The sequence below is a fragment of the Sitophilus oryzae genome, unplaced genomic scaffold, assembly GCF_002938485.1.
Source record: "Sitophilus oryzae breed Bouriz unplaced genomic scaffold, Soryzae_2.0 scaffold_942_pilon_pilon, whole genome shotgun sequence".
NCBI lineage: Eukaryota > Metazoa > Arthropoda > Insecta > Coleoptera > Curculionidae > Sitophilus > Sitophilus oryzae.
This window is the reverse complement of record NW_022147575.1, coordinates 2,299,771-2,324,848: the sequence shown is the minus strand read 5'-3', so window position 1 is coordinate 2,324,848 and position 25,078 is coordinate 2,299,771. Positions and strand designations below refer to the sequence as shown.

General features: G+C 31.9%; 1 protein-coding gene across 1 annotated transcript in view; it reads right to left on the bottom strand.

Moving 5' to 3' along the window:
* The window catches only part of LOC115891037 (ankyrin repeat and BTB/POZ domain-containing protein 2), a 122,093-nt gene extending 110,580 nt beyond the window's left edge, over nucleotides 1-11,513 (bottom strand). Inside the window, exon 1 of the mRNA XM_030911430.1 lies at nucleotides 10,927-11,513. Within this exon, the coding sequence (XP_030767290.1) occupies nucleotides 10,927-11,117 (191 nt within the window). The 5' untranslated portion in view covers nucleotides 11,118-11,513. The remainder of the gene's footprint in view (nucleotides 1-10,926) is intronic.
* Nucleotides 11,514-25,078: the final 13,565 nt, after the last annotated feature.

The following is a 25,078-nucleotide window of genomic DNA, read 5'->3' as shown; positions in this document are numbered from 1 at the left end:
TCTACAGATGCGTGAGCAATACGTTTATTTTTATTAGATTGTATTAAAAAAGCCTCTTTTATTTTTCTTTTAGAGGCTATCGCTTCTTTCATTATAGTTTTGGCGTTATTAAAATTTATTCTGTGCCCTGTGTCCCATGAAAGCTGACAAATCTTAGATTTGTAAATGTAACAAATCGAATACCATGTGAATAAATGTGATAAATTTTACATTGGTAAAACATAATTAAAGAACATAAAGATTATTTAAGAAAGGGAGATTTTCACAAATCTAAGATTATTAAAGCAGCAATAACAGTGTTGTTCAGTGCGAATACTAAAAATATTAAGTAAAGTTCATAAAAATTGAGCCATTTCCCATGATCATTATCGATGTCTATTCAAGAAGCCTTGACTGTTTTTTCTACTGTTTTCACTTTTACTTCATTTTTCGCATTTGTATTATTCTATATTGTGAGAAATTAGTGCCTAGTCAAGTTACTGCTTTTATTGAAACAAAAATATACCAAGTTGTCAAAAAAATATAATCATTAACATATAGTAATACAGGGTTATTCACCTCATTCTACAAGGAGTACGGTAACCAGTTAAAATTATTTTCAAAAGGTACAGAGTGTCCCAAATAAATTAAAAATATCAAAGTTTTATTTTTTTAAATGGAATACCCTATATATTATTACATTTTCAGTTTCTACGATTATAATAAAGGTAAATTTCATTAAGGTTGATCGCACTTTAATCTTACCGTTTTTGAAATATTTACGATTTTGTGAAAATGCAGCATCAATTTTAATGCTTCATTTCTCTAGATGTATTTAAGTTTTTAAAACCAAATATTGTACTGAAGTTTTTCTATTTAGTAAATTTTGTGTTGCAATAATAAAAACAATACTACTCTATACAGAGTGTCTAAAAATGTATTTTAAATAATTACTAGCTTTAATCAGCAATAACTTATTTAATATAAATAGAACACCCTGTATATTTTACGTGAATCTACAACGGAATGTGTCATACCTTGTTCTAAATAAAGTATTAATTTTATTAATTGGGGTTGGCCTAAGAGAAGTATATTATCGATTGTCATTTCAAAAACCACTATGACGGTGCTTTTTCGATCGCGCGGTATGTTCGAATAGGATCTTGTTAAATATAAACAAAATTCACAGAGATAATAGATTAATTATTAAATTACGGCTTAGGAATTTACACTAAAAACAATAAACACATTTTCCCATACTTTCTTCAGGCAAAAAAACTTTCCTTGATTCTTAAAATATAATGTAAGTCTCCCACGAACAATTTCTTCTCAATTAATTATTATTATTAACTTAATCGCACCTTAGTTAAGAGATGAACTTTTACTGAATATTAATATACGGAGTGTTTTAACTAAATAGCGACATTTATTCATAATAAGAAACAATGTATAATAATATTATAATAATTAATATGTTGCACATCATAAATCGTAGTAATTGTTTTCTTTTTCAAAAAAGATTGGTACTTATATATATATGATATCTGAAAAACTACAAGCATGCACAAATTAACAAACTAAATACAGTGAGCACTAAAGTAGGTCTTAAAATGAATTTAGCAAAAACTAAAGTAATGTACACCGAACTAGTAGACAGAAAAGACAGTCTAATAAATAATAAAACACTGGAAATAGTAGAAGAATATACAGGGTTGTTCACCACATACGACACGGAGTATTGTAGCTAAACGATTAAATTTTTACAAATTGTAGTTTTGGGTTCGTTGAAGGACTATTAGAGCTACAATTTAAAAATATTTTTACAAGATAGAGAGTGTCCCAAATAAGTAAAAAATATTATAGTTGTATTTTTTTAAATAGAACACCTTGTATATTATTCTATTTTCAGATTCTACTATTGAAATAAAGGTAAATTTGATTAAGGTTTATCACACTTAAACTTTACCGTTTTTGAAATATTTTTAATTTTATGAAATTGCAGTAAAAATTTTAAGAATTCATTTCTCCAAGGGTATCAAAGTTTTTAACACTAAATATTTACTGAAGACTATTTGTTGATCGGATATTGCGTTGCAATAATAAAAATTCAACTACCTCATACAGAGTGTACAAAACTTTATATTAAATAATTAATAGGTTTAAACGGCAATAACTTGTTTCATTTAAATGGAACACCCTGTATATTTTACGTGAACTAGATGCACAATTTAATTGTCTATCAAACTGTATTATACCATTTATTACCCATCTTTTCAAGTTTTCGTAGAAAATGCATTTTCTTATAATTTAGACCTCATTTATCACTATCTTCTTCTTCTTTCAGTGCCTATCCTCTATGGATGTTGGCAATCATGTTGGTGCGCATAATCCTATTGACAGCAGCCCTGAATAGATGTACGGTCGTCATTCCCGTCCACTGTCTAATATTTTTCAGCCATGATATTCGTCGGCGTCCCTGACCTCTTCTATTATCTATTTTGCCCTGCAGTATCAGTTGGATAAGTTATTATCATTACGCATCACATGCCCAAGGTATGCCATTTTTCTCACTTTCACACTATGTACTATTTCTAGTTCCTTTTTCTCTGGATCACGGTGTTGTTTGTGACATGGTAAGTGTATGAGATCCTGAGCATGCGGCGATAGCACCACATTTCAAAGGCTTCCAAGCGTTAGATGTAGCATATGTCAGGGTCCAAGCTTCCACTCCATATAGGAGCGTGGAGAATACGTAGCACCTTAGGACCTGTGTTCTTATAGCAATATTCAGGTGCATATTGCATAGGATTTTTCTAAGACGGTTAAAAACGGTTCTGGCTTTTTCTATACGGCATCTGATCTCTCGTGAGTGATCCCATTCCTTGTTCAAGCTGCAGCCCAAATACATGATTGTATCTGCTGTTTCCAAGGTTTCGTTATTCGCCCTAAACTGGTGGTACTGCGCCTCATCATTTTTACTAACTACTAGAATTTTGGTCTTCTTGCAGTTAAGCCTCATACCATACATATCACATGCCTCTACTACTCGGTCTAATAATTTCTGCAATCCCTCAGCACTATCTGCTATGAGAACTGTATCGTCCGCGTACCTTAAATTATTGATGGTTTCTCCATTGATCTTAATTCCTTCTTCTGTTTCACTGAGCACTTGTCTAAACAATATTTCGGAGTACGTGTTAAACAGAATTGGTGACAGTATGCATCCCTGACGCACTCCCCGACTCACTGTAAATTCTTGGGAGGTTTCGTTGTCTACACGCACGGTCGCTCTCTGATGCAGATACAAATTTGTTATAAGGCGAAAGTCTTTGTCGTCGATACCATATTCCATTAATATTTCAAATAGTTTGTGATGTTGCACCCTATCAAACGCCTTCTCGAAGTCGATAAAACAAGCGTAGACATCGCAGTTTACGTCTCTGGCCCTCTGTATCAGGACCTGTATAGAAAATAGGGCTTCTCGCGTTCCCATTCCACATGTTTTCTTCAAGCTTTCTGCATATAGCGAGATATGAATGATGTTAAGTAGGATTTTCAATGCATGGCTCATCAAGCTTATAATTCGGTAGTCAGAGCACCTAGTAGCATTTGCTCTCTTAGGAAGGGGAATAAACGTGGAAACCAGCCAGGAGGCAATTCTCCTATTTCAAACAACAGCTTCAGTATTTCTGCTTGAACGTTGTCTGGTCCAGTTGCTTTGTTATTTTTTAGCCGTGTTATTGAGTGCCGTACCTCATCTAGTGTTATTTCTGGACCTGAATCAGCATGGACAATGGTTTCCGCCTGTTGCTCCTCATCAAACAGCTCTCCCATGTATTTCCAGTATTCCTCCGGTGTCAGTTATAAGACCACCTTGTTTGTCCAATACCAAGTTATTGCTGCGTGAGCTAGTCCTTCCTGCCATGGTCTTGATTTTCTTGTGCAGGTTGAAGGTGTCACGTTTTTGTTCCAAGGCTTCAATCTCCCTACATTTATCACTATACCGATGGAATATTGACATTTTAGATTATTTTTATAGATGTAACAAATTTTCAAAGAGTACAGATACTAATATTGTCGATATAGTTCGCTTATTTAATTAAAAATAAAAAAACAAAATTTAAATATTTTTTGTTACAGAGGACCAATTAATATGATCCCAGTATTCAAACTACATTAATTGACTGTTTAAGTTGATTAATAATAATTGCTCCAAATATTAAATAACTGAATTTTGTATGCGTATTAGACAGTGTGGTAAAAAGTAACACCTTATAAATTTTATTTCATTTTTTGACGAATGCTTATTTATAAAAACAGAGACGTTCATTTTCATAACTTATTATTATATCGATTTCTGAGCTTAATCCACATTTATTAATAATAATTTATTAATTAAAACAATTAGAAACTGCACGCAAGACAATTTTTTAAACTCAGTGCCTCTTAATGGAGTTGTTTTGTTTTTATACTATCCGATTGAAATGAATCTTTTTGGGCATACCTGTTAAGCTTGAACTCCCTGTGACTGTGACTACCTGTGTTGGTAACTACTGGTAACTCAAAAGATTTACATCATTCAATATATCGATATTTGAAAAAAAAGTGAATGTTTGATATCTGCAGAACAAAGGCACGAAGGATTTTAACAAATAATATACGTACAGTAGAAAAGTACATACCTTTGGCAATCTTCAACATAATTTGGAATGTCTATTATTTATTCTTATCAGTACACATTTTTTGGTTTATTGCTAACCAAACGCTTTTGTCCCGCTAAATTTATCTTCCAACGCACTGTGCGCTCGTCCGTCAAATGCAAAAATAACTGTCACTCTAAAATCTTTAGCGCCAACTTCAACTCGGTCAGTAGATGACGTAAAAAACTGACAGTGAAGGAAGATAGGAATCGAACTATCCTTATCTCTATAGTATCCTTGAGCATCGAGTACTTATGGAAGAAACTCAATCATATTCAAATCTAGAATGCCACTCTATCTAAAGAAGAAAACATTCGACCAATGTGTACTACTCATAGATTTAAAATAAAACGGACATTATAAGGAAAATGCAGGTCGCACAACGCTCAATGGAACGAAATATGCTGAAAAAAAGACCTTAAAATGATAGTGTGGATAGTGGATACGACAAAAGGGCCCAGGTAATAGATGTCATCCACAGAATCAAATCTTTCAAATGACACTGGGCAGGACACCTGGCAAGAAGGACAGGCTACAGATGAACCACAAAAATGACAGCATTGTACACATGAGGAATTAAGAGACCTGGATGAAGAGCAAACCTGAGATAGAAAATGAGGAAGATGCATATATTTTATTTTTCGCCAGAAACTGTTCAATTTATTAGAATAAGTATGTGTAAATGCAAAAAAAAACTTTTTTCTTGAAAGCAGTACCACAATTTTATAAAACGGGCCATTAAAATACTATGGATAACGCAAACGACGCCTCGCGAATTGAAACGATATTCTATTGGTCTGACGTCACCCGCCGTTCTCGTCGACGCGCGATTGCCAGCAGCAGCCAGACGTGTTCCCTTTATGTACGTATTTAGGTAGCGTACTAAGACATTTTTATTGCTTTTAGCGTTGATTGAAGGAGCTTTTTATGCTTTTTTGTGCAGTTATTATTTGTATGTGTTGTATGTTCTGAGAATTTTTTAAGTAATGGCAGATTCCGGGTTTATAAAAGCACAATCAGATAACTTGCCAAAAGTCGATGCTTTTATGTTGGCTGCCTTTATAAATACAAATTCCCAATTTATTGGTGCTGAATTACGAGGAAAAAAACAGAGAGGTATGTAACATTTATTCTTTGTAGTACTGAGGCATATTTAAGTATAGTAGGTACCTACTGTTACGAACTTTTATATAGTTATAAATTAATGTTATAAACTTATTTTTCAGATCAGGTAGGGAGACGTATGGAGATAATGCTGTAGGTTATGTAGAAGTGAAAAGAGACAAAAATATTTGTTTAGTACGTGGAAAAATAACTCCAGAGCATAGCGTGAAAAAGAAAGTTTTTTTTATATATTGATACTCCCTTGCCCTTGTTATTTTTAAAGATTGTTTTTTTTACGAAATTATAGGAAATTAATTGTTTATCAGTAATGAAAATATTATACAAGGTGTCCCATAAGCAAACGCCAAAATTAAGTTACTTTTTTAAGTGAAACACCCTATATATTTTTGGATTCTTCGGAAATTTCTAGATATTCTAGATATATTTCATGTATAATATCCTATACCTATCTTCAAATGTTTACGAAATATTGACAGTTGAAAAGCGAAAAATACCTACAATTTTCTGGACCACCTTTTTTGAGACACTCTGTATAACTAGAATTAATTTTAAAAGAGAGAATATGAAAAACCATGCAACTTTTTTATTTAATGTTTTCTTCTAAAACTTGCAGTTAAGGCTGTATGTGGGTGTCAAAATATAATGAATAACCCTGTACATTCAAATTTCATATACCTATGTAAGACAATATACATAAATATATGAACTTACATCAAAATGATCTTCACATCAACAAATCGTAAAAAAGAGGATAATTTAACGTTTTTCTTCTCATCTCTTCTAATGGCCTTGGACCATTTTTTTCTGTTTTCGCTCATCCATTACTGTTTATAAATATCACTAATTACTAATTATGTATTAATTAACACAAATAACTAAAATTTTGACTCAGATTCAACAGCGTATAAAAGCAAACTGTGTAAAATAAACACGCGTCCGGCTCCACTCAACCAGAAGAACGGCGGGTGACGTCACAGCGGCAAGACGCGGTAGAGAGCGTTTGCCCGGCCAAAACAATTAACAATATTTAATTATTTTATATTAGAGGCATTTCTTAACCGATATCAACGATTTTTCTTTTATTCAATTTTTAATTATATGAATTATTTATTAAAACCATTATTTTTAAAAACGTGCATTTTCCTCATTATGAGTGATAACTTGAAATATCCAACAAATTTTCTGTACATCTAAAAATTTACAAATAAATAAAAATAAAATACACCAATTAATTTGCAACAAATCAAAATTTACATTTCCTTAAGTAAATAATATTTCGATGTTATTTATTATACATATTTTTAATTAAAATATACCTATCTGTCTAAATAAAGTATGTCTACAAATTACGCGCGCGCCTAAGTAAAAATATAAATTCACATTCATAGCACCGCTAAAGATATATACAGGGTGTCCCACTTAAGATGGATACAACCCAATATCTTGATTGTTTGTTGAGCGATCTTTTTCATTTTTGGCAGGAGGTTGTATGGCTATAAGACGTACATTTTGCCCATGGTAAGAAATGCGATACCTCATAGACGGACGTTTTAATGAGGTTTGATATTTTTCGAGTCAAGAGTAAACTACCCTTAGGACAGTATTTATTTCAAATCTGATAAATTATATTGAGTCCTCCTTACCTAAGATACTTAAGTTCTAGTTTTGAAAAATATTTATACAGGGTGTGTCATTAAAATAAGACATTTTTATTATTATTATTTTTTTTAAGTACTTACGACACCACTGGATAAACAACTAGTTTATTATCAGTAACCAATTATAACCAATTATCAATTAATAATCGTTTTTTTTATAGTGGTTTGGTCGAAAATGTTGACTTTTAGTTCGTTATAGTTTTATAAATCTTTGTTTAGAGCATATTTTTCAAAGTTAATAGTGATTGTTTTAAATATCTAACTATTTGGATTTTTTAAAATATTCCTCAATAAAACGAATAAAAATCATATTTCAGATTCCATTGAAAACTGGGATTTTAAATTATTTTCTAACTCATTTTATTCATTTGTATTAGCAAACTTAAAAAACAATTTTTTAAAGTAAACAAAATAAATTGAAAATATTTAGTTTTTTTATATCATATCTTAATTATTATGGAAGCTATCTGAAAACTTAAATCGATTATTAATTGATAATTGGTTATTGATAATAAACCTGTTGTTTATCCAGTGGCGTCGTAATTACTTAAAAAAAATAATAAAAATAAAAATGTCTTATTTTAATGACACACCCTGTATCAATATTTATAAAAATTAGAACTTAAGTATCTTAGGTAAGGAGGATTCAATATAATTTATCAGATTTGAAATAAATACTGTCCTAAGGGTAGTTTACTCTTAACTCGAAAAATATCAAACTCCATTAAAACGTACGTCTATGAGGTATCGCATTTCTTACCCTGGGCAAAATGTACGTCTTATAGCCATACAGCCTCCTGCCAAAAATGAAAAAGATCGCTCAACAAACAACCAAGATATTGGCTTGTATCCATCTTAAGTGGGACACCCTGTATATATCTTAATAAATAACAGCTTACTAAATATATTGTAGATTAAATATTTAAATAACATAAATATAATCTCTTTTTGTTATTGGCGGATCGCAACATGAGAAATCGAAATGTTTTACACAATTCTCGGTTGTTATTATAAATTATTTCGTCCAATGCAAATACCAAATATAGGCTACTCTATCAATTATTTTAATTGATGTTATTTATTTAAAATATGTATACGGATTGCGTACATATTATAAAGGGATTTGTTTTATAAATTAATTGTCTATATCTCGTCATAATTCAAAATATTCAACTTTAAAATCATATACCTAATCAAATTATCTTTTATTTGATATGTTTATGTCCCTTTAATAAAAAAACAAATTCATGTTCTTAAAAAAATCATGAATATTTTGACACTGAAACAGAAATATTTTTTTACAAAAAGACGACGGGAAGAAATATACTTCCCGAAACGTTAAGCATTTTTTTGTCCGTTAGACAAATTTGTTTATTAGTCAATCACTACAGATAAGTGCTACTTGACCATCCTATCCGATAGTCAAGCAACACTTAACGCGATTAACTCAGTAACCATCAATTCGAAGTTGGTCAAAGAATACCTAGTAAGTAGTAAGTGTTGTCCTCCTACTCTGGGTGCCTGCTCACCAAAGGATAGAAGGCAATGAAAAAGCAAATGATCTAGCTAGGAAAGGAGCGAACACTCCACTAACTGGACCAGAACCGTTCTGTTTTCCAAACGGGAACCAACTGAAAGCGGAACTTAAGAATCTGGAAGACTCCATCCGTAACTTGGAATGGGTGTCCTCCAACGGTCTAAGACACTCGAAAAAGTTCCTCAGAACTTACGACCGAGAAAAATCAAAGATTTTCCTTTATTTAAGTAAAAACAATCTTCGGATTGTCACGGGGTTTCTAACAGGACACTGTCTCCTCAACGAACACCTCAGTAGGCTGAAGCTGAGAAACAACGGCGAATGCAGATTCTGTGGGGAAAATGGGGAAACACCAGAACACCTTATCACTGAGTGCGCCGAGACGACGACCATTCGTGCCATGTACTTTGGTACGGCTGATGTCGAGGATGGAGAGCTGACCTCTGTGGAGCCGTCCCAGATACTGGCTTTTGTTAAAGCCCTAAGACTGTACACAATAGATCTATAAGGTCCCGGTGATTAGCTCCCCTCCTAAACATTCTACATTCTACTACAGACTACTAAGTTGATTTTTTTACGGTGCAAGTGGTGAAATACCCATAGGACTTTTTTGAAGAGATGGTAATTCCGTTTATACTTCTCCAAATTGGAGAATGTATTTTTTTTCCAATAATATGGTTGGATTTTTTATGAAAAGTCCTAAAAATCCAAACGAGTAACCTAATATAATTTGGTTTTCATTCTTTGATAGCTAATTATAGATCACAAAACATCCCCCTTTAAAACTTTATCTTTAACAGCTATAAACGGGAGTAAAAGACTAACAGTGCGAACAAACACTAGAGGCGCTACCGATCATCAAATGATGTAAAAATTGCGAAAATGTAATCATCTAATTTTGAAACAAGAGGTCGCGCTTAACTTTTTATTAATTTGAATTCAATTTTCATTTTTTTCAAACTATATTACTAGATTTTGTAAAAAAAAGAGATTTGGTATGTGAGTATATGACATAAATTAGGAATGATTGACGTATTCAAATGTTTTCGGACACTTCCGGTTTCACCGGAAATGACTACAACTTTTGATTTTTAAATGACACCCTAGGTATTTTTTTACTTTATTCGATAGAAAATAACACTCTGAATAGAATGACATATCATATGTCAACTTTTGATATTTTCGCATGTGATTTATTTGAAATTATAACTTGAGGTTCATAACGAAAATTTTTGACTTGAAATACCAAGTGTGTGGTATCAAATTATTCGGGAAAAATGCCTTTTCCAAATATGCTAATGAGCCATCCTCGTTCCATTTGAAAAAATTGAGATATGATTAAAAATACGATTTGACAACAAAATACACAAGACACTAAAAATATTAGACGATCAAATCTATTTTTTCAAGGCTCTTTGTTGGCACTCTAGGTTGAAATTTAAATACGATTTTTTATTAAACAAAAATTTCAAAAGTTGACATATGATGTCATTCTATTTAGAATGTCATTCTCTATAGAATAAAGTAAAAATATACCTAGGGTGTCATTTAAAAATCAAAAGTTGTAGTCATTTCAGGTGAAACAGGAAGAGACCAAAAATAATTGAACACGTCAATCAATCCTAATTTATATCATATACTAACACACCAAATCTCATTTTTGTATCTAAAAAAATAAAAAAATTATAGGGGTGAGCCACTTTTGAGACGCACCCGGTATATCTTCATGTCTTTTTTTTATTTTTTTCTGAAACAGTATGGAAATTTAGAAAATTTATACTTTTCTTAACCGCATAACGGCATTAACCATTTTATAAAAAGTTTTTATGAAGAATGCATTTTTCTCAAAAGGTCAGTATAATAAAAGAGTTTTTCCTTTTGTAAGGACAATCCGGGGACATACTGTACACATATAAACAGTTCCTACCTTCTGGGTTTTGGCCTCAAAATCTCATGATTAGCGTCGGTAATGCAGAGCGGATTCAGAGGCCCACTCAAATGGTCCACTCCCGTCCATTGTTCCTCCAAAGTTCCCGTGGGTTCCTCGTTGGCTTTTAGGGGACTCAACCCTTCCCAGCTACCCGGGGACTGACCATTACGCCCATCAGAATGGGCCATTTCCAGCTTCACACTAGCATATTAACAAAAACACAAACTTTTTCCAAAAGTCCTCGATATCGACAATATTTACATTGTCCATTGTTTAAAAGCACCATTTTTAGACTTTAAACAATCTCGACTCTAAACTCACTGTAAGTCTATTTACGTGAATCAATAAGGCTTTTAAGTTGACTTAAACACATTTTTCACTCACTGTGATCAACGGTACCGAAATTCCATCATCTTTTTATCAGCGCGGTACCACCGAAAAAAACTGGACGGTTCGAAAATCCGATACGACTAATCAGCTGATTATCAGATACGATAGTTAATCGAAAAATCTAAGTTGAACGATTGCTGCACGATGGTGGCTGAGAAGGTACGTGAGGCTGATGGTCTTGGTCACCGATCTGTTGTAAACATTAACTTTTGACCATGAATGCCGAACTCAAGGTATGGGTTCAGGTAACTTCTTAGTCTAGCGGAGAACGTCGATTGGATAAGATATTTAGTAAAGGGCTACTGAGCTTATACAGGGTGTTTCAAAAAACATGTGCCATCTCTCGTGGGGAGATTTCTCATATAAAAATAAGATTTATTTTTCATATTAACATACGTCCGATTCTGCTTTGTTTCGTAGCTACAGGGTGTTAAAGTCTTAATATTTTTTCTATTTATTATAATTTTCTTCCAAGTACTTTTAGCGTTTCGAATAAAATTTTGAGGGTAAAAGTTACTATAAATGCAACATATTTTAAAGCTAAAAAAGTGTTGACATACTCACCAGAGATGTGCATATGGGTTATCACTGGAATATTTTTCTACAAAAAGCATGTACGCCACTGACATTTTTTTCTCTTGTTAGTGAAATACTGTAAGCAGTTTAATGCTGATTAAAAGTTGTCTCTTCATATTTTGTCGATTTTCCTGTTGAGATAAATGCAATTTTATTGATTTGCCTTTATAACTTATATCCTATATGCTATATTATATGCCATTTAAAATTTTAGGGGTAGGTGCCCTGGGGGCAAAGGGTTGAAAGTAACACGACAACAAATGCCTCAAAAATTGTCCCTTATGATATGTAAATTGACGTATTTCGCCAAATTTTCATACTATCATCGGTAGAGTAGTATTTTCATACTATCTTCGATATTAAATACTGTTCGTTTTCAAATTGTCACTCTGTATATATTAATAACAGAATTTAATACATCGCCAACTTAGAGATAAATTTTCATTGCTTGTGTTGTCAATATGTTGCTAGGAACTTAAAACGTTTACGAGATAAAATAGGTATTTGAGGGCGTTATAGATCATAAAGCCCTGTAATATGGCTGTTATTATAAGTTTGCTTTACGTATTTGTTATCCTAGTAATATTGCTGAAATAACGGTAAAGTGCAATATAAATAAATTTGCTAAGAACTTTGTTTACGTATACCTACTGTTAGCAGTGTAGCTAAGGACTTTAGCGCAAATATTATTGGAGAGCGTTCTTGATCATTTTCCTCAGGTAAATAATATAGATAAAACAAAAATTTATTACTAAGAGCGCATATGATTATTATTTCATTAAATTCTAAAAAAATGCCACACATTTTAAAGTGAAACTTCTTTACTAATTAAATTTGGTATGTCGGTAGATTGGACCAAGGCCAACTTAACCGTGTACGACACGGGTCACTGTGACAGTTAGTTTTGACGTAAGAAACGTCAGAAGTTGATGTCGTCCGATCGCGACCAAATTTCATTGGTAGGCTATGTTAGCGACGGTGTACACGGTCCCACCCTGCAAAGTTGGATTCGACGTTTCGTTTATATCTTCATCAGAGTGGGACTAAGGATCTAATATTGAAGAAAAATGTGGCTCGATTTCGGCATAATTGGGGACGGGCTACAGAATGACGCTTTCGACGTTTCGAATGGACGAAATCATCAGGATTTTTCTTAATTATGAGTTGATTGGAACCAAACACGGCACGTGGATAGAGGAACTCCAATGGAGTTCCCAGATAGACAGACGAATAGACGGTCTTTTTAAAACAAATTTTGTGAAAGTGTTTTAGAGAAAATTAAAAAAACATAAAAATTTAGATGAATTTTTTAAGTCCTAAAAGTCCAAGAGGTGTTTCTATGGTAATATAATTAGAATTACATTCTTTGAAAGATGGTTATTATTAATTTTGATTAACGTCATCTTTTTTGCGGTTAAAGTACCACATTTTCCGATAACTATTTTGTATTTCTTTAACGTTTAAAAACAGCAAAAAATATGACGTTAACTAAAATTCTATCAATAACTATCTATCAAAGAATGAAAACAAAATTATATTACCATAGAAACGCGTATTGACTTTTAGGATTTTTAGGAAAAGTCCAACTATTTTTTCATGTTTTTTTTTCCTCTACGGTATGGAAATTTGGAAAAGTATAAACGGGATTAACCATTTTAAAACAAGCAAAAATTTATATGAAAAATGCATTTTTCTCAAAATATCAATAATAAAAAAGTTTTTCCTCTTGTAAAGACAATCCGGGGACATACTACTATGTGTTATACACTACCTCTAAGAATATTCTAAGACAAACGGTTTACAGAATATATTCTGTAAACTTTAGTGTAACAAAGATTGTGATACAGGGTGGTCCGAACTGTATTCCGGAAACTTCGGCTGCGTTTTCTGCAGATAAAAATAAGTAAAAAAAATCGTGTAAATGTATGTCCTAAAATGTTTAGTTTCGGAGATACAGAGGGTGTAGAAGTTTCATTTTTTTTTTCGATTTTTTCCAAATAATTTATGAAATAACGTCAATATTTGGATGAAATATAGTATTTGGGAGTTTTTTGACATGATAAATTGAATTTTGATGTCAATATGACTCCTACTTGTAGAGGGCGCCACCTACACATTTACGGCGTATTGTATATAAAGCGTTAGGTGCCACACAGTGACACCGCCCTATGGTGCATTCTCACGACTCTAATCAGACCCTGTATGCCAATAAAAATAGCCAAGTAGACGAGTCGTGAGAATGCGCCTTTATACATTGGTTATATAACAAAAAATGAATTTGGCACTTACAACTTTCCTTCAAGTATTTTATATGGAAAAAACAAAAACAAATCACTAGTGAAGATAATTCAGAAAACATGCTTTATGGCAAATAAGATACTTTTCAAGTAGTTTTATTGTTCATAGCAGTAAAAATAAATTTCTTCATGTAACTCTATTGTATAAGTTACCTTGGAAGAAAGTTGCTTTATATTAGAAAAACCTGCTAGTCTAAAGCTCTGTATCCGATTTTTTCTTGACATCAGTCTGGCCTTAGGGGAATTTCGGAAGACATGGCATCACGAGAAAGAGAGAGAGAGGGCATTCTTGTGGCATAACCAACGAGTTTGTTGTTTGAAGTAATACTTCACAGACTTACGTTATACATACCTCACCACACTTATTCTTGAGATGAAAACAGATATATATAACCATCTTCTCATCACCAATAAAAATATATATGTATAAATTTGTAACTATCACTAAATTCTACATAACTACGTAGAAACAACATTTTATAGTTTCACAGCTTCTCACACCGCACCGATTTGATCGATAGCAGAAATTAATTCCAGCAGTTCGACGAAACAACTGAGTTGCGTTACATAATCAAAAAATTAAATAATATATACCTATTTATTTTTTTACTATGAGAGGACAAAATATAATTTGCAATAAGTGGTATACTTTTTTATATACCTTTAAAAATGTTTGTTATAACTGAAATAGCCCCAGTTATGTTCCCATTAGCTAAACCGGTGTGTAAAACCGTTGGAAAAACCGGTAAAACTATGCTCGCTACCGTAGTTGAACTCAACTAGAAAGTTTTATTACAGATACAGGGTGGTAAAATTTTCTATTTTTTTTTCAAAATATCTCTGATGTTATATTTGATACACGTCTTTGATACACGTCAAAAAATGTTTTATTTTTTAATTTCCTTCCAGCCGATGCAGAAATAATTTCCACGCAACAGTCACCGCGTCAGATTTTCAGCGATTTGGCCTTGAAGTAAACTGACTTTAATTTTTTTAAGCAAAAATTATAAGTCGGACGAAAAAAGTCAAGAGATAAAAAATGTTTAGAAATAAATGTAGATTTTGAAAATAATTTTTATTTTAAAACAAGTCAGTGATGTACCACTTATTTCTACAAAAATATTCAATATAAAACAAGTATGAGCGGCAATGGTTGAAATAAATAAAATTCTTTGTAGACTAAAAAAGGTATTTTGATGAAAGGTATTTTGAAGACATGAATCAAGTTTCATAAAGATATCTATAATAAAATCAAAGTTGTTAACAAAACACTTTTTTTTAGAAAATTTTACCACCCTGTATGTCAAAAATTAAGATGTATAGGACATAATTTATTTGAAGCTTTTCTCTTTAAATATGTCCAAGAATCACCCCCTTAAATATCAACATAGTCATTAAGGAACACCCTGTATTATTACCAAAACATCATAAATAAAGGTAAATAATAATTAGTTTGGTTTGGTTTGGTAGTTTGTTTAGTATTTGACAAATAGTAATAGCTTTGTTTAAAGGGTAATAGTAATTTGACAAATTTGATAAATACAAAATATTTTCATGGTGTCTATCTGCCTGTCTGTCTGTCTGTCCGTCTGTCCATTTGTCTGTAACACGATAACTCAAAAACCGCTAAACCGATTTTAACCAAATTTGGACAAAAATACTGTGTCACTCGAGAATCTGGCTATTAGTTTTTGGTTGTGATTTTTAAAAAATTGTAACTCCAAAATGCAGTAGCTAGCGAAACGCGGTTTTCAATTTAAGTTTAGGAATAATATTTGCAACAAAATTTGTAATAACATCTTAATCAGTCAAAATCGCAGTTTTTGAGATAAAAAAAATTGGAAAAATTCCTTTACTTTAAACTAAAAGAACTGCCTATCAACTTTTTATTAACATATTTTAGTATGGGCGGCTATACGTGCCCCCCGGCGCCAATATTTTTCATATATTATTGACAGTAGAAAAAAATTAAAATGGCTGTGCTGGGTGTAAATGACACTCTTTTGCGCTCCACGAAAGGTACGATCTGATTCAGGTTTCGGTAATGCTTGCACTACTCTAGCTGAATGGAAAAAATTATAATATTTAAAATAAACCCTACAAATGTAATAAGAAAAACAATGTGCGGATAACATACGAAAAAAAAATTGGCGCCGAGAGCCGCCCATACTAAAATATGTTAATAAAAAGTTGGTAGGCAGTTCTTTTAGTTTCAATTATCTCAAAAACTGCCATTTTGACTGATTTTGATGTTATAACCAATTTTCTTGCAAATATAATTCCTAATCTTAAATTGAAAACCTCGTTTCGCTAGCTACTGTAATTTTGGAGTTACGATTTTTTAAAATTTTTAGCCCCCTCCCATACCCCCTTACCAACCCCCACCCCCACCAAAAACTAATAGCCAGATTCTCGGGGCCACAGTATTTTTGTGCCAAATTTGGTTAAAATCGGTTTAGCGACTTTTGAGTTATCGTGTTACAGACGGACAGACAGACAGACAGACACCATAAAAATATTTTGTATTTAGATCATTTATGACCGAAATAACTCATTTTGAGTGAAATTAAAAAAACTTTTTTTGCCGGTCTTAATAGCCTACCATACCTGTTGGTATGGTCGGCTAAAAAATAATTTAGATTTTTGTCAAGCTAAACACAGTATTTTGCCGTGTGTGCACCGGAAGAATGCGCAGAAGGCTTCTAAATATTTGAACTCGTTGCCGCAGCCTCATGGAATTCAGAACTGGTTCCTTCCAACAATGAGAGAAGTTGATGGTTGAGGCGGAGTGGCCAAAAAAACGCTACCATTTAACATTTCCATTATAATTTGCTGGTGTTCGATGCGCTTGACCTGCAGCACGTGTTAAACAAATAATTAATTAATTATGATCAAGCCCGTTAGATTTAGAGTGCCTAAAAGGCTTGATTAGGTTTTGCTGAAAAAGATAATCCTATAAGAGGATAATAACTATACTGTCCTATATTACTGTAAATAAGATAGTTATAATTATAATCTCTCATGTACCGTATGATCGAAAAAAAAATGGCGTCCAGTTGGCTTGGAAATGACGATCGATGACATTTCCCATATAATTTTACATATAAAATGACAGCGATCTTCATTTCATAGCCATCGCTGACGCCGTTTTTATTCGATCATACGGTATTATGCTACATAAAATACAAAACCCTTAAAATTAATGAATTAAACATTGAAAAATATAGTTGAGCTCTTACAGAGTATCCTAAATATTTTTTTCAATAAATTCTATCTAAAATTACAAATTTATCAATAACAACCTGTAGTATGTAGAAGCATGTAGAATGTTTAGGAGGGGGCTTAATCACCGCGACCTTACAGGTCTATTGTGTGTTCCCCTTTCTTAAATTATAGCGGATTATATCTCAAAAGCCAGTATCTGAGACGGCTCCACGACAGTTGTTGACACAACACAAAATTGATGGCACGAACGGTTGTCATCTCGGCGCACTCAGGGGTTCTGGTGTTTCCCCATTTTCCCCACAGAATCTGAATTCGCCGTTGTTTCTCAGCTTCAATCTACTGAGGTGTTCGTTGAGGAGACAGTGTCCTGTTAGAAACCCCGTGACAATCCGAAGATTGTTTTTACTTAAATCAAGGAAAACCTTTGATTTTTCTGGGTCGTAAGTTCTGAGGGACTTTTTCGAGTGTCTTCTCGAAAGACTTTCGAGTTCCTTTTAACAGCTTATAACTGAATGAAGAATTAAATGTAAAAACTTTTTGATTATACCTATTATGGGTACAGTAAAATACAATTTCACCTGTTAATAAATACGTATTATACCCAATATACCTATGAGTTCAGTGAGAATTTTTTGTAAATTTAAATCAAATATGCTTTAATTGATTTTGTCGTTCACTTGGTAATCATTTTAAAATTCCTAAATTTCAATCCTTTATTTTAGTCAGTTTTTAGAAACTTGTTTGAAACATTTGAAACCAATACATGTGGCGCCATCTCTGCAACAATTATTTACCCACTAGCAGCCTAAAAATTGACATAAAGCAGAGTACTGTTTCCTTATTTCTAAGTATTTATTACTATTAAAAGAGGGCGCGGATTTAAAAAAAATTAAATAGAGTCCCTAGCTAGATAATATATATATAAACAAGGATAATATCACAGATAACACATAAATAATTTAAATATAAAATTAAACCAAACAATAAACAAACTGGTGATAGGATGGCCTTTAAATTGGCAATCGAATATCATAATTTTAAATCATACAGGATGTTCAAAATTCTGCGCCACAAACTTACTAAAATATAAAATAATTATTGTTCTTCGTTTATTTAAATGGCTATATTCTATTTCTATATTTATTTAATAGATGGAGAATTAAAAAATTAACATTTTTTGTATTTAGAGTATTTCAAAAGTTTTAACTAAGCTTTTATATTTCATATTTATGGTATTTTTCACAGTAAATTTTTATCACAGCCACCTAATGATTGTTCTCTCGTATTTTACCGTTGAGCCATATGAAATAATACCGCGAGTATCTGCGTCACCGTTAAACATTTTGAAATATTCTAAATACAAAAAAAAATTATTTTTGAATTCTCCATCTAATAAAAAAATAATATACAGGGTGTTCCGTTTAAAAAACACAAGAAAAATAATTTTATATTTTAGAAAGTTTGACGCAGAATTTTGATCATCCTGTATGATTTAATAAGATTACGATATTTATAGCAGAGTAAGTACAAGCCACCTAAAGTAAATACCTAACATAGTTTTGATTTCACAACAGTTCTTGTATTTGTAATATTTTTTTTTTAGAAAAAACCTGAAAATATATTTTTTTTATTTATTTATTAATATCTTTGATTATATACAGGGTGGCGCACCTCATTCGCCTCGGTTGATTATACGAAAACGGAAAGATGTAGAAACAAAATATTTTATGGGTATATGTGGGGAGGCAATGTGCACAATTGAAAATTATTTTGAAATATACAGGTGTCTCAGAACTAAGATCCATACCAAAGTTATATTTTTTCTTATGGAACACCCAGTATTTTATTTCATTTTTGGATTCTTGGGCCCAAAAAAAGACATTTATTATAAGAGTTAAATATGTTTAAAATCATTGGTTTTTGAGATATTTAAAGATATTTAAATATGCATGCTACTAGAGAATTGATTATCAAGACCCTGTACATTACTTTTCAGAATTAATTCTTGTGCTGAGTTTAAAGGCAAAGAAATAAACTTTACTGAAAAATGTTATTGCTTCCTTAAATTTATACAGGGATACCAAAAATTGGTGATCTATTTTAAGGATTTATTTTACATAAAAACTTTGTTATTTCAAATGCAACACCCTGTATTTTTTTAAATAAATCGAAGCAGATTCAAATGCTCTTTCAAACTATATTAGGGTTTTCTATACCTATCTATCTCAGATTTTGAATAAAAAGCGATTTTTAAATAAAATGGCAATCAAGATGGCTGGTATCGCCATGGTAATTTTCTAGTGACAGTTAGTAACTATTTGCAAAATTGACATTTAACCCTTATAATAAATGTTTTTTTTTGGGCCCAAGAATCCAAAAATGATATAAAATACCGGGTGTTCCATAAGAAAAAATATAACTTTGGTATGGATCTTAGTTCTGAGATACCCTGTATATTATACCCATAAATTATTTTGTTTGTACATCTTTCCGTTTTCGTATAATCAACCGAGGCGAATGAGGTGCGCCACCCTGTATAACTATCGAAATATATTTACTCATACATCTTAGGATTACGCAAAGTGATCTGAACAGGAGCCAAAAATGCAATAACATACAGAGTGTTCCATTAAAAAAAAATCATCCCGATCCACTCACACTTTTGATGTTAAAATATTTTCCTGAAATAGATCCTTTACTTTAAGTTTGTACTTAAACAAGATTCCCAAGTTTTTTATTCTAGGAGCTACAGATGCCCGACGTACTATTGCCGAACCCTATACAAATATTGCAAATTACGAATTTTACAATGGAAAATCTTATTAAAAAAATAAATAAAAAAGTAGGTTTTATTTCATTTTACTAAATAACAGTCAGGTTTTTTGAAAATATCTTCTGCATATTATCTGATTGTTTATTCAAACCAATACCTTAAATACTTGAACCTGATTTTAACGGGAATTTGGATTCAACGTGACCCACTTTTTTAGCATATATTATCTCTCCTTCAGGGCATGTCTGCTGGTTACATTGTGCTCATTTTATAGCCACTATATCCTTAACAAAAATGTTTTAAAAGTCAGGACCCTTGATACCTACCACAACAATAGTACCTGTACCCCTAAAGCCAATAAAATACCGCCCTATAGGGACCTACACAATGAATTTTTTGACCGTTTGGGGCCTATCCTATATCCCTCCATTATATCACCTGTTGCCCAAGGCTGAAGATCGCCGACTTTTCGCACGGTAAACCTTAAAATAACAAGAAATTTCTATGACTTAATAAATATAATATTGGATCTTGGATCTAATAAATAATTGCAGGCCCGAACAACAAAGAAAAATGTATTTATGGCCATTATAAAAAATAAGACTATTAAATTAGTCTGTCATTTTATTTTATGTAAAATTATATGGGAAATGTCATCGATGTTCATTTCCAAGCCAACTGCACGCGGTTTTTTATCGATCATACATTGTTTTATAGGAGTAATACTTTTTTTGACGAGGCTGTACGTTTGAGCGAGCAAAATGTCATTTTTACTCTGAATAATATAGATGATAATAATAATATGCTATTTTTTAGTTCCAAATAATATAAAAAGATGTAAAAGTAATACCTTGTAAGTAATTATATATCGAGAAACTATGGTTACGCTATTTGAATTTGACACTTTATGTCAGTTTAATATTTTCGTAATTTTATGCTTAGGCATAAAATTGCTTTACTTTTATGCCTAGTTTATTGTGCTGGGTGAGTCTTAAATAAGTGCAAATATTTTTGAGCGGTGGTACATTTCGACCCCAGGAACACGTCTATGAGTTTTTTTTTTTGCTAAAAAAAGATGTTGAAAATCGTGCATTTCCTTTTAAATTTCCCTGTATATTTTTCGGAAACTTTTTAGAACTGCCTGTTCACCGCAAATTCTTCCACATTGATTGAATTTGACAGATAAAATTTCTGACAGATGAATGTTTCAGCCAATAGAATTACTGGAAATCTATTCAAGGTCATTACGCCGTTACGCCGATACGCCGATACGCATTTTTTAGGATAGTGTGGCTGCACCCTCAGATAGTTACGGCACGTTACGGCTTTACTCTATGGTTACGGCAAAGAAAACGGACGCAAAACAGAAAAATCCGGTGGCTCTCAAAATTTAAAAAAAAACTCAATTTTTTTTTAATTTTCATACTTAAATAACTCGGATATTTTGAACTTATCTGAAAAGTGGTAAAGAGAAAATATGTTTCTTTCGTCGAGATCTACCAGCCCTAAAAATATTTGCACTTATTTAAGACTCACCCTGTATATTGTCAATCGCGTCGCAAAAATTAATACTTCTATGACGTTTAAAAAAATAATTTTGAGGATTGTTAGTTCAAATGCCGTTATGACGGCGTTTTTTTTTCGATCATTGATTATAGTTGGTGTACGAAAAACAAATTTTTATGGAATACTGACGTGCGAAAATTACAAAGTGAAAATGACTTTAGAAACCCGCTAGCCGAAGAAGTTGGTTAGCGTAAAATGCGACGTTGTCAGGTTTACCTTATTTTCTTTAGGGGAGATACATTGTTATAATTTATATAATATTATTTGAGGAGCTTTAATTTATGTATTATTACTAACAGTGTAGAACTAAGATTTGATATAAAGCAATAAGTATATAATTATCTATTTATTCCTTCTAATAAATATATGTAGTTTAAAGATATGTAACAGTCTAAAAACATACAATACGATTTCCCACTGTAGAAAAATTCACAAAATACACAAGAGAAACAAACAGGCCAATAATTAGATGAGATGATGTACCATTTTCCATTAATTTTTTTTTTTTTAATAAAAAAATACAGGGCGATTATGAGTTTTTTTTCGGCAAAATTTGGAACTTTTTGGATTTTTTTTGTTTTTAGTTAAAAAACATATTTTCTTACTAATATGGCAACATAGGTACTAGATAAAATTTAGAGGAAAAAAAATCCAGAAAAGATCCAGTGATTCTCAAAATTTTAGCAAAAAATTATTTTTTTTAATTTCCAAAGTAAAATAACTCGGTTATTTTGGACTTATTTAAAAAACGGCAAAGAGAAAATATGTTTCTTTTATCGATATCTACTAGCCCTGAAAACATTTGCACTTATTTAACTTCCCCTGTATATTACTTTTATCTTTTATTAGGGAGTCAACATATTAGGTAGTAGCCTTTATATACAAGGGTAGTAGTATTAGGAGTCAATATAGTATTAGGAGTGAATCAACATTTGATATTTGTAAATACAAGTGCTTGGATATTTTCTGCTCATAAGTGTAAAAAATCTTCAAAACGTGTCTTTGAGGAAATATTTTTGCGAAACCCGGCAACACCGCCGCGATCCCATTCCCAAGTCCTGTGGTCGGACATGGGCGCGAACCGATCACAAATATTATTTATCTGAATTTTGTTTTTCATGGCTTAGCGAAATAAAAACCAGGCTCTGGCATGATTTGTATGATTTGTAGATGGGAAAACCGCTCTTATCAAATTTGGTTTATCCTTAATTTTATCTAGTTCTCTCCTTAAAATTCGTATAGTGAGAAACACGGACAAGTTTGTGGGGAAATTTACGCAATACACATCGCTCTCCCATCTCTAGAGGTATTATGCGCCAGGACCGGGACCCGGGATTTTCTACTTTTTTTTTAGTTTTTAATGTTTGCTGTAAAAAATCGTTGCACAATAAAAGTTTATTAATAATATAATAATATCTGTTTTAATGAAATAAAAAATACATCATGTACGTAAAAATAAAAACAATCAGTTGTAATAAATAAAACAATGAGAAACTTACCTACCTCTTGTGATAGAAATCTTTGAGTCCCCTTTATGTCCTTATTTTAAAAATCTCAAATGATTAAAACATCATTAAAAAAATATTATTGAGAATAACTAATAGGTACTGAATATTATTTGTGATTTTATCATTAGATTGATATACTCGTATCCTTGTTTTATCTACTTCAATTTTCAGTTGGCTAAAAGCTATAACCTCATACAAATTTTAGCTTAAAAACAAACTAAACAAAATTTGTTATACTTATTCATGGCTAAGCATTATTATTAAAACACACATAATAATAAAATTATACCTACTTAACGTTTACATTCATTAAAATATCATTGGAAAAGCATAAAACGTGAAACGTAAAAAAACAAGTGCGTTAACCTAACCTAACTTCTAACTTATACCGTATGATCAAAAAAATGCGTCAGCGATGGCTATGAAAAGAAAATCGCTGTCATTTTATATGTAAAATTATATGGGGAATGTTATCGATATTCGTTTCCAAGCCAACTAGACGCCGTTTTTTCGATCTTATGGTATATTTGTTATATTATTAATTATTATTAACTTGCGCGGATCTTTCATTTGAATCTTTGTTGCAATGTTGCAGAAAAAACGTTTTAATCGCCATTCAAAAACAATGTTTCTGTAGCAAGGTTTCATCAATTACGACACAGCGTTTAGAAATTAACATTACAAAGCAAACTGTTTGGGGAATGACTGTTGCAGATGTAATGTGAGGTTTTTTGCTTGGTGGGGTATTATTACTACAATTATTCACTATACTTATTAATTATACAGGGTGGCTCATTTTTTAGTAGCTGGTCCATAACAGGCGAAATACCGAATAATCGAAAAAATGGCGTTCAGTTGGCTTGAAAATCAACATCGATGACATCCCTCATATAATTTTACATATAAAATGAGAGTTATCTTCATTTCATAGCCATAGCTAATAGCTAGTGCCGTTTTTTTTCGATTATACCGGGTGAGTCAGGACTCTTAAATAAGTGCAAATATTTTTAAAGCTGGTAGACCTCAATAAAAAGTCTCTACCTAACCAAACCTAGCCTACCCCCTAAAAATATTTGCAATTATTTAAGACTCTTCGCCTGTATTATACCTATTTTAAGAAGAATATTTTATATGAACGTATGGTCAAAATAGTTCGTAAGAGACGTTGATACAGGGTGTTCTACTTTCTAATAGCAGAACTTTAATAGGATTAGTCGAGAGAAAAAGTTATTTTAAAGAGAAAATTTCATATCTATATACGGCACAGCTGCATCTAGTGAGGATAGTAGCTACATATGTAATTAAAGTATCTACTCCTATATTTAAATTGAATTTACTTTGAAAGGCAATGACTAAAGAATCCAAGGACAAATAACACCCGAGAGCAAATTGTGCCGATGTCACCAAACAGTGCCGCGGCACATATTTTTCTTAACCTAGCTGTTTGAAGCAATATTTATATTTTTTGATAATTGTTTTGACTACGCCTATGGTGTATCATCTTAATTAATTACGAAAAAAACGTATTAAAATGTTAACGAAAGGTACAAAACTAGTATCGACGTATAGCACATATCAAGTACATATAGATGTTAATTGAAATTGAAGAATAATTATCGGAATTCAATAAGAAAACGCTAAAAAGTTGAAGTGGACTGTTTATTTACCTATGAAACGTAACTCCTGACTCTTTCTTATCGCTTCTTCTCTAATCGTTAGTTAGTGTCACACTAGAAAGCTGAACAACTAATCACCATTTGCTGTCCTCCATTCGCGAACTTAGAGTTCCGGGCTTTGCGCCCTGGGGCGTAACG